This window comes from Indicator indicator, chromosome 2 (assembly GCF_027791375.1).
Source record: "Indicator indicator isolate 239-I01 chromosome 2, UM_Iind_1.1, whole genome shotgun sequence".
NCBI lineage: Eukaryota > Metazoa > Chordata > Aves > Piciformes > Indicatoridae > Indicator > Indicator indicator.
In genome coordinates, this window is record NC_072011.1 from 33,466,476 (window position 1) to 33,485,491 (window position 19,016).

The 19,016-nt window shown below is 37.1% G+C and overlaps 1 protein-coding gene across 1 annotated transcript in view; it reads left to right on the forward strand.

Moving 5' to 3' along the window:
• RYR2 (ryanodine receptor 2) overlaps window positions 1-19,016 on the forward strand; it is a 294,938-nt gene that overhangs the window by 78,551 nt on the left and 197,371 nt on the right. Inside the window, exons 11-14 of the mRNA XM_054396845.1 lie at window positions 2,943-3,017; window positions 5,634-5,790; window positions 14,818-14,982; window positions 16,119-16,240. Coding sequence (XP_054252820.1) covers window positions 2,943-3,017; window positions 5,634-5,790; window positions 14,818-14,982; window positions 16,119-16,240 — 519 coding nt within the window. The remainder of the gene's footprint in view (window positions 1-2,942; window positions 3,018-5,633; window positions 5,791-14,817; window positions 14,983-16,118; window positions 16,241-19,016) is intronic.

Consider the following 19,016-nt stretch of genomic DNA (forward strand, 5'->3'; position numbering starts at 1 on the left):
TGCTTTGGAAAGAATATTAAAAAAATGACAGGAATTAGTGTTATGGGTATATGAAGCATTTTAGGAGAAGACTAACACTCATTGTAACTCTTGTTGCAGTCTTCTGCTGTTATTTGTACTGTCTTCATGCACAATTATGTTTTGTAATTGGCAATTTTTCCTTATTGTTTGGCAAGAATTGTGCTGCTTCTGTGCACTTCATGATTTGAAATATTTGTTTTTCCTATCAATTTGTAATAACTTCTTTGAAAGTCAGAGAGTTTTTGTAGGTTAGTCACACATCATTAAAAGCAATGTTTCACTTGACCTAGTTATAGTGCTGTCTGCTATGGCTTACCACTGTCAGTTTCAGGAAGGATTAAAATGCCGTGACTCATGCTTCCTTTCCAGCGTTGAACTGTTGTCAACAGTACATAAAAAGAGTTGAGATGGATCCTATCAAATAATGTTTTCATTTAAAACAAGCTGTAATGAAGTTGGTTTGGGCAATTTCAGAGCAGTTTACTACATTTACTTTAATGAAAGGAGTTAAAAATGAACTTCCGATTTCTTAGGATAAAGTGTGTGATAGTTTAGGTTATGAATGCAGCTGCTTTGAGGCAGTGGTTAGTATGCGTGCTGCTACTATGATAAGAGCAAAATGACTTGCTGTTCAGTGAAGAAGAGATACCTTTTATTCAAAGCCATCTTTTTCTTATTGCCTTTTTTTTTCATAGAAAAGACAATATCTAGCTGTAGACAAGAGCTCATATCCTATTCTAGTGCTTTGTGCCAGCTTGGATTTTTGCAGCCTGTGTCTTCTTTCCTACTCATGCAGTCTTGCCGTTCCATTCTTGATTCCAGCTTCTGGGCTTCTCTTTTGCTTCCCTGTAGATATTCTTGATCTCTAACCCTTCATTCCCATCTCTTTCTCAGTCTCTCTCCAGATTACTGTCACTTTGTGTTCTGCTGAGAGTTTGCTGCTCCCTTGTTGAGTTTTATCCCTTAAGTGCTATAACTGTCTTTCAGCCTTCACTCCTCTGTTGCTAGTATACACCATCACTCATATGGAAATAAGAGACAGTCACAGGATTTTTTTAAAATTTCCTTTGGTAAACAAGTTGCACGTTTTTGTTTAGGATTTCTTCTTCCTTTTTCTCACCTTACATGACCACTTCAAAACTGATAGCTCCCCTTTGAAGGAATAGAGAAAGAAAATAATGGACAAACAGTCACATAGCAGGAAACTATTCTTTTAAGTTCACAATGGGAGGTGTTTTAGATGTTTAAAATTACATGGATCCAGTTCCTGTGTGTAATTTGAAGCTAGAAAAAAGAGTTCTCAGATGGAGAAACTGTATGTTTCCCATGTGAAAAAGGACTTAATCACTGAAATTCTACCAGGTACCAATGTAAAAATCAAATACTCTGATTAATTGAAGCCTTTGCTTTGACCTAATTTCTCATATATTTAATGACTTGAAAACTACTGAATAAAATGTTTACATTTTGTATTATATGAGTACAAGAACTCCAATGAGGTTCATACTGTACTAAGCTGGGATTTTTCATTTTTTTTTCTGTCTAATTTGTGTTTGTTCTTTTTCAGTTTGGGAGTGATCATTTCTTTAATACTTTTTTAGCATATTCCAAGATGAATTTTAGTACCTCTCTAACTTCCTATATTGTTAGTAGTACCAAGAAGTGTGTTCCAACTCACTATTTCTTTTGGCTTTGAACCGTCTCTTTAACGATGGGTTTTCCTCTCTGTTAAGTACGCAGTCCCTCTGTATCACATCCGCTGTTGGACTTTGGAAGTTAAAGCCTAGTAACTACTAGATACATGATTCCAAAATTGTGTTCCTCAAAAAATTGTTTCTAACAAACAATGGAAAATGCCTACAATTTATATACTAATATTCCCTAAAGTTATGTGTTTGGCTGTTTTTGACATTACTCCATCCGTAAGCTCTTCCTGTATCCATGAAACTGGGCCATTCCTTGGCAGTTCCTTGACATGCTTGATTTGATAAGCATAGTGACAGCACTCTTTACATAAGTGACTACTAAATCTAAGAAACAGCTGCCTAAATCTAGAGTGGCAGTGCTTAATACCCATCCCACTCCTCAGGGTTTACTTTGAGGAGAAGCCAAGTTATCTGTGCAGGACTTTTAGTGATTGTAAATCTAAACCTCTTTGTGGATCCAATATAAATCACTTCTCTGTGTATAGAATAATGGAGGAAAAAAACCCCACACCATGTTTTAGGCCTGATTTTAGATTGTGGTTTTTTTGTGGGGTTTTTTGTTTGGTTGTTTTGTTTTTATTTTTTTTTTTTTTAGCACTTGGATTTCTCCATATAGGCAGGAACTTGAGGAATCATTGCATATAAAATCTTGGAAATAGAAAGCTGTTAAAATCTGAGATGTGCAAAGACTGTTACCAGTGTGGTAGTGAGTATTGAGGTGCTAAAGTAATTCAAAGTAGTAAGCTTTGTGGTTATTTTAATAATACAAGCTCTGAGAAAACATTATGTTTCTTGTGAGTTGTATGTAGTGATTACAAATCTTTATCATCACTTGGTTTTGGTTGGTTTTTTGTTTGTGGTTTTTTTTTTTTGTGAGAGTCTAGAAGTATTACAATCATCAGGTGCTTTTTTTTTTTCCCCCCTAGATTCTCTGTCCTTAAAAGACTAAGAAAGATGTCTAAGTGAGCACTGTATAAATCTCATTGCTATGAATATCACAATAATAGATGCTAAAGACAATTAGACCAAAATTTGAGTAACTAAGTCTGACGGTTTATTTAATAAGAACTGGTTTTGAACCTGATAACCCTTGAATCTGTCAGATGCAATGATTGTTTGGACAGTCTTAATATGAGATATACAGTCAAGTGAATAAATAAATACGATAAACTTGTCCAACATTGTGTTTAGTCTGTGCCTTTGATTGGTTTTCAGAACTGTCCATTATGAAGGTGGTGCTGTGTCAATTCATGCTCGTTCCCTTTGGAGACTAGAGACTCTAAGAGTTGCGTAAGTAAAACCTCTCTCAGAAAAAAAATTCCTTTTATCTGGGTGCTTTTTGTATAGTGTGACCGTTCCTATAAAATCAGATGGATAGCTATAAAACTGGATTGATAATAGAAAAATCATCTCCCAAAGGTGCTCTTTATCACTTTTATGAAAAATTACAACATCCTATAGAGAGAGTGCCTTAACATACAATGCTGTGCATGTTTTTTGCAGTTTTGATAGCTGTGAATTCACAATTTACATCTTTAACGTAATCAGAACTGTTTTCCATAATTCATATATGTAATCCCTTAAATAAGCTATTTGGAAGTCTTAGAAAGCAAAAATTTACAGAAAAATTATGCTACCTTGCACTGTGGAAATGTTGACATCATAATGTGGAATTGAACCTTGCTTATTAAGGTAATTGAATTGTAAATTGCCCTTGAATTGTAATGCAATATGTGCTTGTGATAGTCTTTCTAGTGACAAATAAATCGCTTCTAGAGATAAATCAGGGCATCTTAGGGAAAGGTTGCACTCTAATGATGCTGTTTTCTGCGTGTGGAATAGGATGATGTTAAACATCGATAGGGCAGGAAAATGTTTTCTTTGTGCTAAAATTGACCTTGAGAATGCTTAAATGACAACAGTGAAACTGTGGAATGATCTTTGGCCTTTTAATTTCCTCATTGCATGTGCTTCCCTAATAAGCAGTGGTAGTGGAACACGGTGGGGATTTAACAAATTACAGGTTCCTGTTACGGCTGTCATATATCTCACTGACAAGTATTATGTAGAAACTTTTGAATTGTAAACATTTGAATATATATGACTGAAAGAAATGGTAAGAATTGTCAAAACAACTAAGCAAAACCATCTGTAATCTTTGTTTTCAAGGAACATGGCTTTCTTATCAGGAAAAAAAACCCACATAAATAAAATCCTAGGAGTAAAACTCTTTCCTGCAAGTCACTTCCCTTTTTTTCTGTATGATATTCTAATAACTATATGCATTCATTACTGAATTGCAGGCACATTACTATTCATGCAAATACCTCAATTTATAACAGCATATGTATACCTGAAGACCATCATCGATTCTACTCCTTCACAGAATGATTGCAGATACAACATTATTTCTGTTAGTTTTATATGATTCTGAAGGAATCATTGTTTCTGAGCTCTCCTCTTTAGTGGAGAACTCTCAAAACCAAAACCAAAACCAAAACATCCCCAAAAAAACCCTGCTCTTTGAGATGCCCTGCTTTGGGACACCAGATTCTATTGCTCAGTGTTGCTTTCTTCCCCAAAAGGTGACAACAGTCATATTCTCACATTGCAGAAAATAATTTTTTAGTAGTGAGAAATAGCCTCACAAGATCCTTTCTGGTCAAAAGGCTTTTCCTCTAAGCACAAAGTCTTTTTTCCTATCCTGAAGGTATAAACTAGGGGCATGACTCAATTGCTCTACATTTATTGTCTTTTCCTTATGGTCCATAGCTATTAGGTCCAAAAGGAAATTGAATCAGACTGGACAAAAGGCAGCTCCCCAGTGTGGCTCAAAGTATGAAAGCTGCAGAGCTGATGTGTTTTACCAGACCCAGAAATACAATGGCTAGGATTCATGACCTGACATTTTAACTTAATTGAGAAACACGAGTTGTGCTGGAATACTGATACTTAGATGGACTTTTGTGGAATATACTGACTTTGCTGTGTGAAAGAAAACAAATGCGTTTCTAAGAAACGAAAATTCCCTATTTTCTTCCTCCCAAAAGTGTTCATCCCTTGGCTTAAACAAGAGACACTATTTAGTTTACAAAAGAAAATAGTTGAGGGGAATACCTCTCCATTTTTTTTTTTTTGGTCTCTTTAAAACCAATGAGTTAAAGAGATTTAGAAGTTTAATCAGTGAAGCATAAACAATCCTGTTAAAAAAAGCCACATATTATTCTTGCATGTTAAACACTCCTGGAGTTTAAAACTGTCTGCCAAATTGATTTTGCATACTTTGCATGCAGTATAGCGAGCTCCTAGGAAGATATGCTCAAACAAATGCATATTTGTATTGAATAGGTAAGTGCGTTGATGTCTTACATGTGTGTGTCAGGGAAAACAAAAATTATTTAAACCTGTGTAAATGCTAATTTAAGAGGTTTTCAGACTAGTACAAGAATGCACACATCCAAGATATATGCAAATTTATTTTAAGATGATTGAAAAAACAAGGTTGTTTATTTGGATATTTTTTAACACTATTAGAATGTATCTAAAGTGTACTGACTGCTAAAAGTAGAGTGCTCTGGGAGAGGGAAAAAGCCCAGCTGCTGGTAGATGAAATGTTGGAGAGGGAACTGGCAGATCTAAGCTCTTTGTGTACAGCATAAACCTCTTCTGTAGGCGGTCTGTGTCTTCTCAAGATGAGTTCAGTCTGAACCAAGGCAATCTGTGCAAAGGAAGAGTTTAAATGTTTTATAGGATATAATCAAAAAGTAGCTGTTTTTTTCTGATAATACAACATTTAGAATTTTATTATTTTACCAAATAGCTGGCAGTATGTTAAAATATTTTTGCCATTAAATAAAATCTATGTTTCATTTTAAAAACCCAAACGTTTCCTATGAACTTTCTTAGGTGGAGTGGCAGCCACATTAAATGGGGACAGCCATTCAGACTAAGACATATAACAACAGGAAAATATCTAAGTCTCCTGGATGACAACAGTCTTCTTCTTACAGACAAAGAGAAAGCGGATGTAAAGTCTACAGCATTCTGTCTTCGGTCTTCCAAGGTATGGAATCAGTGTAGCATTAATATAACCAGTAGTAATTCCAATCTCTTAAGTAAGCAAACTTTAGGTATTTTCTGTTGCATGAATTGTTGGAGCCTTCTAAATTTTCACTGATTAAAAAAACCCAAAACCTATGTATGTATGTATCTGTCTGTCTGTCTATCTATCTATATGCAACTAATGTCTAGAAACCTTCTTTTACCATATTTTCTTTGAGTAATGCTGTCTAGCTCTTTGTAGGTTTGGGTTTTTTTTGGTACTGCTTGCCCACTTTTGACCCGTTTCCTTATTTCTTACTTGTTTTTCTGAGAAACTTCCCTGGTACTTCACTGCTGGCTGACAGACAAAAATTAAAGTATTGTGGGTTATTTAAATTAAATTGGAAAATCGTGATTTCTTTCATCAAATACTTTACTGTATTCTAATTTAATGCTACTATAGGTTTAATCTTCATTTGACACTTTCATAAGCATTTCAAGTTCAGAATAGTACTTTGTATAGTGTGTAAACAGTTCAAAATAATGCTGTGATAAATTCTTTAATATCCTTTGATTTCTCATGTTTTTCACCTGCAGCATGATGTTGCTGGAAATGTTCCTAAAATAATGTTGGCTCTCTTTAAAAAAATTAAGTTCGAAAATATACAGTAATAATAAACAGCATTATTCAATAACTTCTCTGTAGCATTTACTTGATATGTTTTTAGTTATTTGTCTGCTTAGGAAGACAAAAAAATAACTGAAAGCAGTTATATAGACTTTTGCATCTGATAACAAAGTCTTTAATTGTGATTGTTTTGAGACCCAGAGAATGCATTTTTTTAAACCAGTTAGAAAAGCCTTGGAAATACCTAAATATTTTAGGACAATGCAGTGCAACTATATTGAGAAATTCCTGTTGCAGTTACTGTAGATTTCAGTAGTTATTCTCCTTCAAAGAGGGATAAAGAATTTATTCACTGATTCCCAAAATAAGAGTCTTCAGTAAGGTCAATCCAAAAAGAGTGGAAACATATACTGCACCCTATTGCTACATGTATTATTTAGTAAAAAGCAAGATTTATTAGCAACAGAGTGTATCTTTGGCTCATATGGAGATGGTGGTTCATCTCTATTACCAAAGCAGTGGACACACATGTGTTCTGGGGATTATGCAATGTTGTATTTCAAGATTTTTAATTTATTGGTGGTGTGTGGGGAGCTTTTTGTTTGATTTGTTTTAGGCTTTTTGTTTTGTTTTGTTGTGTTGTGGTTTTTTCACATGAATTTGGAAGACTTTTGTGGAATTATTTAGAGGATTTAGCTTTTGAGATGATTTTATTCTATCACATTCAAAATAAAAAGTCAACCTCTTTTTATTTAGTTGTCATTAAGTGACCAGACTTATTCTGCACTGAGCACAGCAGAGATAAAAGGCTTTGGGGCATGTAGAAACATTTTATGGTAATCAGTTCTTGAAGTAATGTGAGTGTGTTTTAAGAGGACTCTCTAACTTAATCAGAACATGACAGATACAATTTTACTGATATTTAAATATGGATTTTTTTTGAAATATAATATTTGATAGAATTCTGTGAATATCAACATTCATTTTAACTAAAGACTTGCTTTGAAAGAATTATGGAGAAGACATGGGGAAGGATTATTTGATTTGGTCTTCATTGCTAAAGATGAATCCGGTCTTCTGCTTAAGACTTAAACGAGTGTCATGCTTCATTTTATTAGATTACAGGCATTGAAAATTTTAGCTGCCTCCCTTCTCTTGAAAAGAGCATTAAATAAATATTTTGAAATAATAGGAAGGCTTCTGTAGAGAAGGTAAGCAGCTTTAGGAGTCTCTTTTCTCCCGATCATATATGGGCACACCATCCATTTGTGTTATTGCGTGTAGTTTCATTTGTGTTATTATGTGTAGTTAGCCCAAATGGTAAATCTGATGATTCAGATGCAAAGGCTTTACTCATAATTTTAAACACATTAGTTTGCCAGTACTGCAAAAGTAAGCAGAAGTGAACCAGAGTGCTGATGTTTTTTATAAGATGTCTTATGTGAACCACAATACTTTTCTCAGATGCTGGACGTATTGCACACACACATGCACATGTACTTTTTTTCCCCCTAAACACAGCATTCTGGTAAAGCAGTTAAAAAATTAGAGTCTTCTTACATTTTAAAATTCTTTAAATATCTTAGCAAAAGAAAGATGTGAAATCTTAAAAATATTAGAAGCCAAGCAGCACTCAGAAGACGTGGTTGTTCTGAAGATCTAAGAGTATCTTGATTTTTTTTTATTTTTTTTTTTTCAGGAACTGAGCTTTGTGGTCTGGTTGTGTTTTATATTGCCCTAATAGTTATTGTTAAATGTGAATTATATTAGACTTTCAAACACCTGAAATTCAGAAAATTCTTTATTTCTCTTTTGTAATCCTACTTCACTCATAATGGGATGGTCCACCTATATCTACAATTTATTCCCCAAACATATGACTCTTGTATAGACTTGAGTTTGTAGTGTTTAAGTTCTGTGGAAATATTTTTCTCTCTTGCATTTGCTAAATACTGATTTTTTTGATAAAAAACATTACTTTAATATCACTTTTCCATTGAAATGTTCACAGAACCCTGGAATGCTTTTGGTGGATTTGGCATGGGCAGGGACAAATTCTACTACATCAGGTTGCTCAAGGGCCCCATCTAGCCTGGTGTGGTGGGTTGAACATTTCCTTCTTCAGCTGTGCTTGAGAAGTGGACCAATTGTCTGTACTGTGAGAGATAATTTGGACTGATGTTGTCAAACCTTGGCTGCCATGGTTGCCAAATCTGTTTTTAGGATCTGCTACAGTTTTATTCACCTCTGCTATAAGCAGTCCATTTCTTTCATCCTCCACATAGTAGTCAGCTTTATGCTTCTCCTCCCCAGGCCCAAGAACAACCTATTTATTTCTCCGCCATGCAAATATCACGTCCCCTTTCTCCCCAGCACAGTTCTGCCATGTCATTGACCTATTTTCTTCACACTCTTCTGTGGGACAGCCCACCTTCTCTGTATATAGCACATGCACATGTTTACACACTCTGTAGGAAGTCTACTTTTCCTGTCCACAGTCTTTTTCAGTGGACAGAAATACATCAACAAAATGTTGTCAACTGTATTTTATAACTAAACAGAAGCATAAGAGTGAAATAACACAATTGAAGCAAGGCTTCAGATGGTTCTCTCTTAATGGTGAAAAAAATTACTATTTGAAATGATTTTGTCCATTTAGCCTGCCACAAATGTGGCAAGATTAGCTACCGTACTTGTAGGCATGGAATAAAAGTGCTTATAAAGAGTGCATCCTTGTGGAGAAAATCTAGCATATTATTCAATAAACCTGTTGATTTCCAATGAACATTGGTGTTGCATTGCATTACTGAATGACGTGGAGGCACCCTATGCCCAGAATTACGCCAAAACTTGTCCCAACATCCCCCCTTCCCCCTCATTTCGGGAGTGGGTGCTCAGCCCAGAGCTGGGAAACAAAAGGCTAGGTCATCAGCCAGCCTCAGTAAACAACCCAACCTTCCTTCTTTGGACTAAACAACATCATGCACCCACTGTATGGGATGCTCATGCTATGCTTGTGCTCCTTCCAAGTTTGGGCATAATTCTAGCCACACGGTTGATCATATGCTGAAAGGTCTAATCAGGGTTGACTGTGGGCCCAATTCAAGGCTCAAGTAATGTGTAAGTATACTCCAAATGGTAAACAAGTCACTCTGCTTCCAAGCTTTTTGCCTGACTTTGTTCTTGAGCTCTATTGCTCCTTGCTGTTGCTTCTGCTATTAAGCTCCATTCACTCGCACGCATGCTACCAGCCTCTGCAGTCCGGAGAGAAGCCAGGAACCCAGGAAGTGCCACCATGCCTCAGTTTACCTGGAAGCCCGCACAGAGTCCTTCGCAAGCTGCTCCGCAGCCACAGCCAGCTTGTGTTGTAACTGCCAGTCCCACCTGTAGGAAAAGAGCCACTGCATCTTAAAAGGGACTGAATACCAATGGTGATTTAACCCAGTTGGTGGGGGAGGACTAGCCTGAACCTTCCGTCAAGTTCCAACAGTGTCTACCGTAGTCATGAGCTGCAGACCTGTGAGCCAGAGCCTTTGTGTGCCTGCTCACAAAGGAGAACCATGTGCCCGCATTCTGTGTGCCAGCCACCCAATCGCAGGAGAAGGGAGTTGCCTGCCCCAGCAGCCCTCTAACTCAAGCTGACCTAGGGCAATTCAGAACTGGGACCACCTGTGAGCATCCCATACAGTTTCACAAAGGACTGCCTCGTTACCTTAGAAATGGGAATGCAGTCACTGCCGAGAAGAATCGGCCACTCGCTCATTTTGAGCTGAGGTGGGGAAAGCCACGCTGCTTTGCGCCACCCTCCCCCCACCTACCCCGCAGTCTCTGCTGTCTGGAAGGGACCACGCCGAGGGAGCCGCCGGAGCCCGTCCAATGGAACCTGCCTGTAGGCAGAAGTCTATGGCATCCTTGCCGTCGCAGGAGGGAGCCGCCGCTACCATCCGGAAGGGACCGCCCCTGGGCGCCATGCCGGATCTCTGCAAGCCCTGAGCCTTGGCAGGGATCAGCCCCCAGTAGCCGCAGCCCCGCCGCGTCTGAGAACCAGCACAGCAGGCAGCCAGCGTAGCCACTAGCTTAGCTCACAGTGAAAGTGTATCTTTACAGTGTTCACGAGTTTAGCACCAGATATGGTTCTGTTTAAATCTCCACACCTTTAGATTGCGTGGAATTGTAAATTAAGCCTTACAAGCAGCCTCCCCGGCATGCCCAGAGTCATAATTTGTGATCTTAAATGATTTAAGTCTCTTTATTGTATTGCCCTGACTCATTTTGTCTCTTTAGCTGTTTAAAGCCACAAGCGTCTTGTCGAGTCACCATCTGGTGGACAAACACCAGCATTGTACCTTCGTTCTCAATCAAATAACTATTTTATATTTTTTCTAATTAGGTTCAAATTGTTATACTGTACCACTTTATGGGATATTCTTACGACCGTGCACTAGAATGTGCATGAAATATTGATGAATTATTATTAATAATTTTTAAAATATTCATAAAAATGGTTTTAATATTTCATGTTTTCATGTTCATAAATTAATAACCTCTTCATTATGCTGAGGTAGCTTACTATTGCAAAACCCAATTGTTTCTGGTATTTCCAGTGTAATGAATGAAAATTTTTGGTCTTTGTTGATGGTCTGAGAATGGATCTAGACTGCAAATAAAACAGGTATTTCATTGTTGTGGAAAGAATTAGCAGATACTTACGTAATGACAGGTTATGGTAAGAGCTGAAAAGTTGCATCATTTAATAGCTATGCCAATATGCAATTATTAAACAGTGACATGATATTTTTAAAGTCTGTGATAGTTTTCACCAATGACCTATTCATTATATGTGCTTTTGCAACTACCTGCTATTTGTTGGCATGAATCCAGCACTCCAGTCAAATCTTCCCTTTTAGAAACAATTTGTGATGCCTTTTCACTTCTCAAAAAAGCTCAATATCTTGAAGCAACCAACTGAATGCTCTAATGCCTGCTGCCCCTACACCATCCTCTAGCTTTCGATTTCTCTCCTATATTTAATTCAACTTTTACTGTATGCTTTCCTGTATGCTGTGTTTATTTTTTTTCAGGAAAGAGATCAGTTGAATGTTATAGAAATTCACAGAATCACAGAATGTTAGGTGTTGGAAGGGACCCCTAGAGATCATCGAATCAACCCCCCCTGCCAAAGCAGGATCACCTAGGACAGGCCACACAGGAACACATCCAGGCAGGTTTTGAAAGTCTCCAGAGAAGGAGACTCCATGACCTCTCTGGGCATCCTGTTACAGTGCTCTGTCACCCTCACCATAAAGAAATCTCTCATTATGTGGAGGTGGATCTTCCCGTGTTCTAGCTTGTACCCATTTTGACTTATCCTATCACTGGGCACCACCAAAAAGAGACTGGCACATTCATCTTGACACCCACCTTCTCAGCCTTCTCTTCTGAAGACTAAAGTTACTCTAAACCTACACTCAGAGCTGCACTTACACAGTTGAGGACAGACATCTGGCAAACTGTTGGCACTGCAGTTTTTATGCAAAGTGCATTTAATGATAATTGTAATTGGAACGAAGATTTCAATATCAACCCCCTTCACTTTCTGTTATGGTAATTAGATTTTATAGGAAATACACAATAATATTTTAAAATAATAATTCCTGATGTTATTGACAATGCATTAAGAGAAAAGTTGTGAATTCAGATGTTCATATCTTCAGAAATTAGTTCTGAGGAGGAAGACTTGGGAAAAAAGTAATCTTACTAGGTAGAAGCAGAGTATGTTCACACTATGTTCTAGTTATGACGATAATTCAAATGCCTGGAGGTTGAAGTCAGGCTATCTTTTCTTCATATGGTGGCAGGACCAAATTTATTTTTTCCTGTGTCATCATTTGTGTGCAATGTCCTATTATAGGTAGCTTTTCAGTTTCCAACTATTAGTATTAGATTTTGAAAGAGTTGATTGCACCACTTAAAGAAATGATATAAAAAAAATTATGAATTAATTTTGAAATAGAAGCCCATGATAACTCAGTGATTGCCATCAGATGTATTAATAAATCAGTTATTACCATGCATGTAGCAATTGACAATATTTTAATAATTTTGGCACTTAAGCTATTTGGCATTTACAAGGTAGTGAAATTAACATCTGATTCTGGAAATAGTGTAATAGTCTAAAATGATGAATATATTATACCTGTATCACAGTATCACAGTATATCAGAGGTTGGAAGGGACCTCAAGAGATCATCAGGTCCAACCCCTCTGCCAGAGCAGGATCACTTAGGGTAGTCTGCACAGGAATGCATCCAGGTGGGTTTTGAAAGTCTCCAGAGAAGGAGACTCCACAACCCACCTTGGGCAGCCTGTTCCAGTGCTCCGTCACCCTCACTGTAAAGAAGTTTTTCCTCATGTTGAGGTAAAATATTCTATGTTCACGTTTGAGGCTTAATGTTATGAGAAATAACAATAATAATAATAATAATTTCATTTTAGTATTTCTTTTAATTTTTAAGTGCTTCAAAATACATTCATAATTGCAGAGTGAAAATCTAGTTACATAGCCTTTAATTATTAAATACTTCAAAAAATCCTTTAGTAAATGACATTATTTAGTATTTTAAACCCACAGTCTTGTCATATTTTCCTGTAAAGCTGTCTCCCCAAATTGTCAAGTCACATTTATGTTCTGTTATAATTCTCCCAGGCTTTCCTGGTTGTAATAGGATAGAACATTTAGAAGTCTGGAGAACTGAAGGAAATGACTTGCCCTCTATGGCTGATCGGGAGAATCAGAGAACATGGAAACTGTATTTGGCTGAGGGGATTATCTTGGACCTTGAATGTATGGCCTAGAACAGACCTGCAATTTTCACAGAAAAGTTTTTTGAACAGTGGTGAAAATGAAGCAGCTTCTTACTCAGGCATGTGTGAGCATGTATAGAAGCAGAATACAGGAAGTTAGGCTCACCAGTGCACCTGTTATTGTGGGTTTAAGACTGGATGTCTTAACCATAGAGAAAAGTCCTCCAAAAGGACCAGATTGTCCAGGGAGTGGACACCAGATAATTTTAATTTGAATATGAATTTATGTATTTGGTATTGTTGTATATAGTTGTGAATAGTATTTCCATTTAACTTTACAATTCTGTGTGTGGAGCATTTTTATTTTATTCCTTTGGGGAGGGGTAAAATAGCTCTGTCCACTCAACCTAAGACACCTGCCTTCACTGTTGAAGCTGTGAAAGGGAAAGCAAAACAGCTACTGCAGCATTGTAGTAGTCTTAGCTTGGGCGGCAACAAGTGTGATGTATTCCCTCTCTTCTCAGAAGAGTGATGAATAGTTTTCTGTCAATAACTCGATCACATGAATCAGAACTAATGAGTCACAGTGGTTTTGGTTACTCTCAATGGAGAAGATTTTTGCCTAAAATGGAACTAATGGTTGACAGCCTGAGGAATATGCTGGTCCAACTAGCTGTGAAGAAGGTTGAGGGAGTTTTGGGCATAACTACATTAACATCCTTCCTACAGTTAACAAGATATATACTTCTCCTTTGTTTTCCATATTTGCCTTTGGATTTAACAACTAGTGCACCCAGGCAAAAGATCAGCCAATTGAACCACAAGATTTTGGAGAGATTAAATGGATAATCTGCCATGACCCAGGAGGTATAGGCTGTTTTATAAACTGCTTGATGTCTGTGGGGAAGGAGTTGGTTCTTAGAAGACCTAGATGTTGGTGAACACAGTAACACAGACTATAATTATGTTTGGAATACTAAATTTTATTTTCCGAAATGATTGCTGTCTGTATAGGACACCAGCTGGACTGATGCATGGCCATGTCATTCTTCTTTTGTAGCACATCAACAGGCCAGCTACAAAAACAAAGAAATGGATTACTTCTCTCGGGATATACTGAGCCCATTGTTGTTCAGTAATGGGCAGTGACAGACTAAAGGCTGTCTCTCTGTGACAGTTAGCAATAAATTTTAAGGAAGTGCTCATCTTTTCCAGGATGGGGAAAATGAAAAATGCCCAAGAAAGAGCTTCTAGGTGTTAATGCCTGGTTCAGCCAGGGGCTTCAATGTATTTGGTGTTTTGTAAGCTTTCAAGTTTTGGTAATGACATGTACTGTTAATTATGCTTGTGGTCCTTTCCTAGGCAGGTGAAATGAATACATCCAGCATTCCTAGTGTAAAAAGCCCAGGTTTTGTGTGGTTGGAATCTCTCTCCCCATATTTTCCTCAAATTTTTAACTACAAGTTAAACTTTCACCTTTTTTTTAACCATTTCATTAAAGATGGATCTCAAATATTCATTTAGGTCCTGTTTTGGACAATCGCCTAGTGTTTAATATTATATGCAAATGCTAACATACTGGTTATTCTTGTATACGCTTTTTTTCTTCTTCTTCAGGAAAAGTTGGACCTAGGGACAAGAAAAGAGGTGGATGGAATGGGTGCACCTGAAATAAAATATGGGGATTCAATATGCTTCATACAGCATGTAGATACAGGCTTATGGCTCACATACCAATCCGCTGATGCAAAGTCTGTAAGAATGGGTTCTGTGCAGCGGAAGGTAAGACTGTAAATAAAATGCATTCTGTTCAGTCACAGTCTGATAGGGCAGGCATGTGTGGGGAAACAAAGGAAACTACTGGAGGCAACTGATTTCTTCAAATGTTCTAAGCATGTTTTCTGTTTCGTTGTAAAAGGTTGTTTCTTTTTAAGTCATATGTTGAAAAGTTACATGATGGTTTGAATTCTTAAACTGAAAATGAAACAAAGTGTATAGGTTGGCCAGTAGACTTTAACCCACAACACTGATAAATCTGAGTATGTTTGATGTTAAACTAAAATACTATTAATAGTCTTTCTTCAGTGTGCTCTTTGGATTGAGAAGGCTTTTATTTCAAAGTAATTTTTTTTCTGTTGTGAGTGTATTACCTTTAGGGTTGAAATGTTAAGTCTTGGGCCCTGATGGATAAAGTAGCCACTGCCAAACAGAATAGTAGTTCAGCATAATAAAGTAGGAAAAAGATTCTTTTACAACTTAACACATCTTCTGGAATCTACATTTGTGTTAGTGTTTATTGTAAACACTTTTCAGGAAATTATGTCTCTACATGGAAACAATGTTTTAGCCTTCTTTTAAAAAATAAGATTTCAAAAAAATGTTTTTTTTTTTGTTTTTCCTATTTTATGTAACTGTTTTACATGACAAATGTACAAAGCTAGAGTAACATCTAGTACACTTGGAAGGTCATGACTTATATATTTTTTCATATATATATGTCTATATCAGATATGTGTATGTATACATGTACATCAGATATATGTGTGTGTGTATATATATATCTATCTCCATGTATTTTTTTTCTATAAATATTTAATATAATATTTAGGAAATGGTTCTGCTGGTATGTAAGGGAACTATTTTTACAGTTGACAACAGACTTTTGATTTTTTTTTTTTAATAATGTATATTGCTTACAGAAAATGTGGCTTTGAGATTATTATGGCACCTACCCTGCTGGCTCAGTACTGTGTGCCATGGACATGAGGAAGTAAAACATAGAATTATGTTTTTAATTACCTTCTTTTTGTATGTGACTTCTTAATTTTCTAGCCTGCCTTACTATATGAGTTTTCATACTTCTTATTTGTGAGGAATTTTACATTTGCAGTGACTGCTTTTTATTTTTATATTTTCAGGCAATAATGCACCATGAAGGTCACATGGATGACGGCTTAACATTGTCCAGATCTCAGAATGAAGAATCCCGTACAGCACGTGTCATCCGTAGTACAGTCTTCCTCTTCAACAGGTTTATAAGGTGTGCTTTTCAAATGGTATTTTCTTCCCTTTTCATTTTTCCCCTTACACTTTATTCAGTGTCCTTTAACACAACAGCTAACAATTTAGCCTTCAGAAAAAAACAGATGATTACTTCTCAAGCCAGACTTTATGCCCATATTTTATGTGTTATCAACAGAGATATACCTTGAGAGGTATTGGTCATTTTATTTTCTCTATCTTCTAATATTAATTTATTGTTCAACCTTGATTTGAATGTATAAACATACTGAAAATGTAAACAAAACATAAAAGAGAGACTTTTCCTTGCCATAATTTGCTGTCTTTCCTAAGTATGTTTTTAAAACCTGGTCTTCCTTGAAAAGCCTGGAAGGAGGAGATAACTGTAGAACTATTGTCATAGGTTGAGTCTTAGTTTGCTGCTATTCGTACCATCCTGCCTCATGCCAGCTTCAAAATGAAAGTGCTGGCTGGAGCAAAGTATTATGGGTTTGAAGTTTGGATTGTAACATGGGAGGCTTCCTGTTCTGGTGGCTGCTTTTGGGTTCTGGGTTTTTTGGGTGTTGACTGTCTTCTGCCGAGATGGCACCAGGACAGGAAGGGATGTAGCTCCCTGGCTTGGGCTTTTAGCTTGCTTGCTTCTGCTAACTGCTGCTTTCTGCCATGCTTTTTCTTCAAATAGGCTAAGGTAATTGTGCACTGTATTCCCATTTGTTCAGTAAATTTTTATCTCATTCTCTTTGGTTTTTTTTGTGTGTTGTTTTCCCCTCATTTCTGTGTTGGGGGAACAGACAGGTTAACCCATTGGTTTTGCTTTAAACCATTACAACTAGAAACTTGTACAAGACAGAAAGATGATGAAGTTCATAGTGTTCTACTTTATTTAGTATTCTGTAGTATTTAATAGTATGTTATCCATTTAAAAATACTGCAAGATTTATGCAGTTTGCATTTATCTTCCTACTCCAAGTGTTCTTTTAAATAGCACTGAAAAAATGGTAATTCTCAAATGTTTGTAACTTTGTAACTTCAGTAATTGATGAAAAACTCCTCTTATCGCTGTCACTAGCATTAGAAAAAGAATGATAGGCAATAAGACAATATGGAATAATTTCACAGGAACACATTTGTTACAAAGTGCGAGATGGGAAGCTGAATAAACCATGTCCTAAATAAGTTGCATGGCCAGAGACACAGACATGCCAATTTCTTGAAAAACATTTGCCCAGGTACTTAACAGCAGAGAAAATCTCTTGCCTGTTGTATGATAGTTAAAATAAAAAAAAAGAAATGCAATCCCTAAGTCACATAAGTAAGAGATTTTCTTAGAAGCTTCTAAGAATGCTGTAAAAGATAAGGACAGAGAAAGACAATTTAATGATAAGGTTTCACAAATCAAGATACAGCTAAATTGCAGTAGAAGTTTTTGCAGAGTGCACAGGGAGTCCAAGGTAGTGTTTAACAATTTCATTTTGGCAGGATGCTACTCCAGGAAGAAAAAGCTGAATTGGAGAGAATCAAAATTATTCTCATGTGTGTGCCTCAGTTCTTTCCCATTAAGTCAGTAAAAAAGTTGCACTTTAGATAATGTGCTCACAATAAAAACTAAGGTTTAAAGACAACATTTGTATCTATCTTTTTTAAACAGCACATTATTTATTTTAAGAGGTTTTTATTATTCAGCAGTAAACATTCTTACTGATTTTAAAATTTTACTAAATTTAAAAGTTTTTCAGCCCTAGTTCACAATTCATAATGAAAACAATAACATCCTCCACCCCTTTCTCCCCTCTCCCCAGATACTTATCAGTGTTTTCTCAATCCAGCAAAAAAAAACCCCAGAGTATAAAATAGGAGTTTTGCTCCATATTGTATGAATCCTGGGAGCAATCACTGTGCTGTGCAGCCTGGGAGAGAAGACTGATGAGGGCAATTGTGGGTCAAGTTGCCAGGATCCTTTTGTGGCTCTAATGAAAGAAAAGAGGGACATAGTTTGGGGCTGGGACTGTGCTCCTGTGGATATGGCAGGGTCCTCTGCCAGCTGAAGCTCAATGGTCTTTAGATTGCATAAATGGAGCACCAGTGAAAACAAGAAATTAATTTCTTTGCTACATTGCTGGGTTTAACTCAAAAAAATGCTAGAAAAAAAACCCCAACTTTTTACAATGACAGAGTTGACTTAATCACAGAATCATAGATTCATAGAATTGTTAGGGTTGGAAGGGACCTCAAGGATCATCTAGTTCCAGCCCCCCCACCATGGACAGGGACACCTCACACTAGATCAGGTTGCCCAGAGCCACATCCAGCCTGACCTTAAAAAACTTCAGGAGTGGGGCTTCTACCACCTTCCTGGGTAACCTATTCCAGTGTCTCACCACCTTCATGGTGTAAAACTTCTTCCTAACATCCAGTCTAAATCTCCCCACTTCTAGTTTTGCTCCATTGCCCCTAGTCATATCACTACCTGGCATCCTAAAAAGTCCCTTGCCAGCTTTAACAGGCCCCCTTAAGATATTGGAAGGCCACAATAAGGTATTCTTGGAGCCTTCTCTTCTCCAGACTGAAACCCCAACTCTTTCAGATTTTCTTCATAGGAGAGGTGCTCCAGCCCTCTGATCATCCTCATGGTCCTTCTCTGGACACGTTCCATCAACTCCAGATCCTTCTTGTAATAGGGACTCCAGAACTGGACATAGTACTCCAGGTGGGGTCTCACCAGAGCTGCGTAGAGGGGGAGAATCACCTCCCTTGACCTGCTGGCTATGCTTCTCTTGATGCAGCCCAGGATGTGA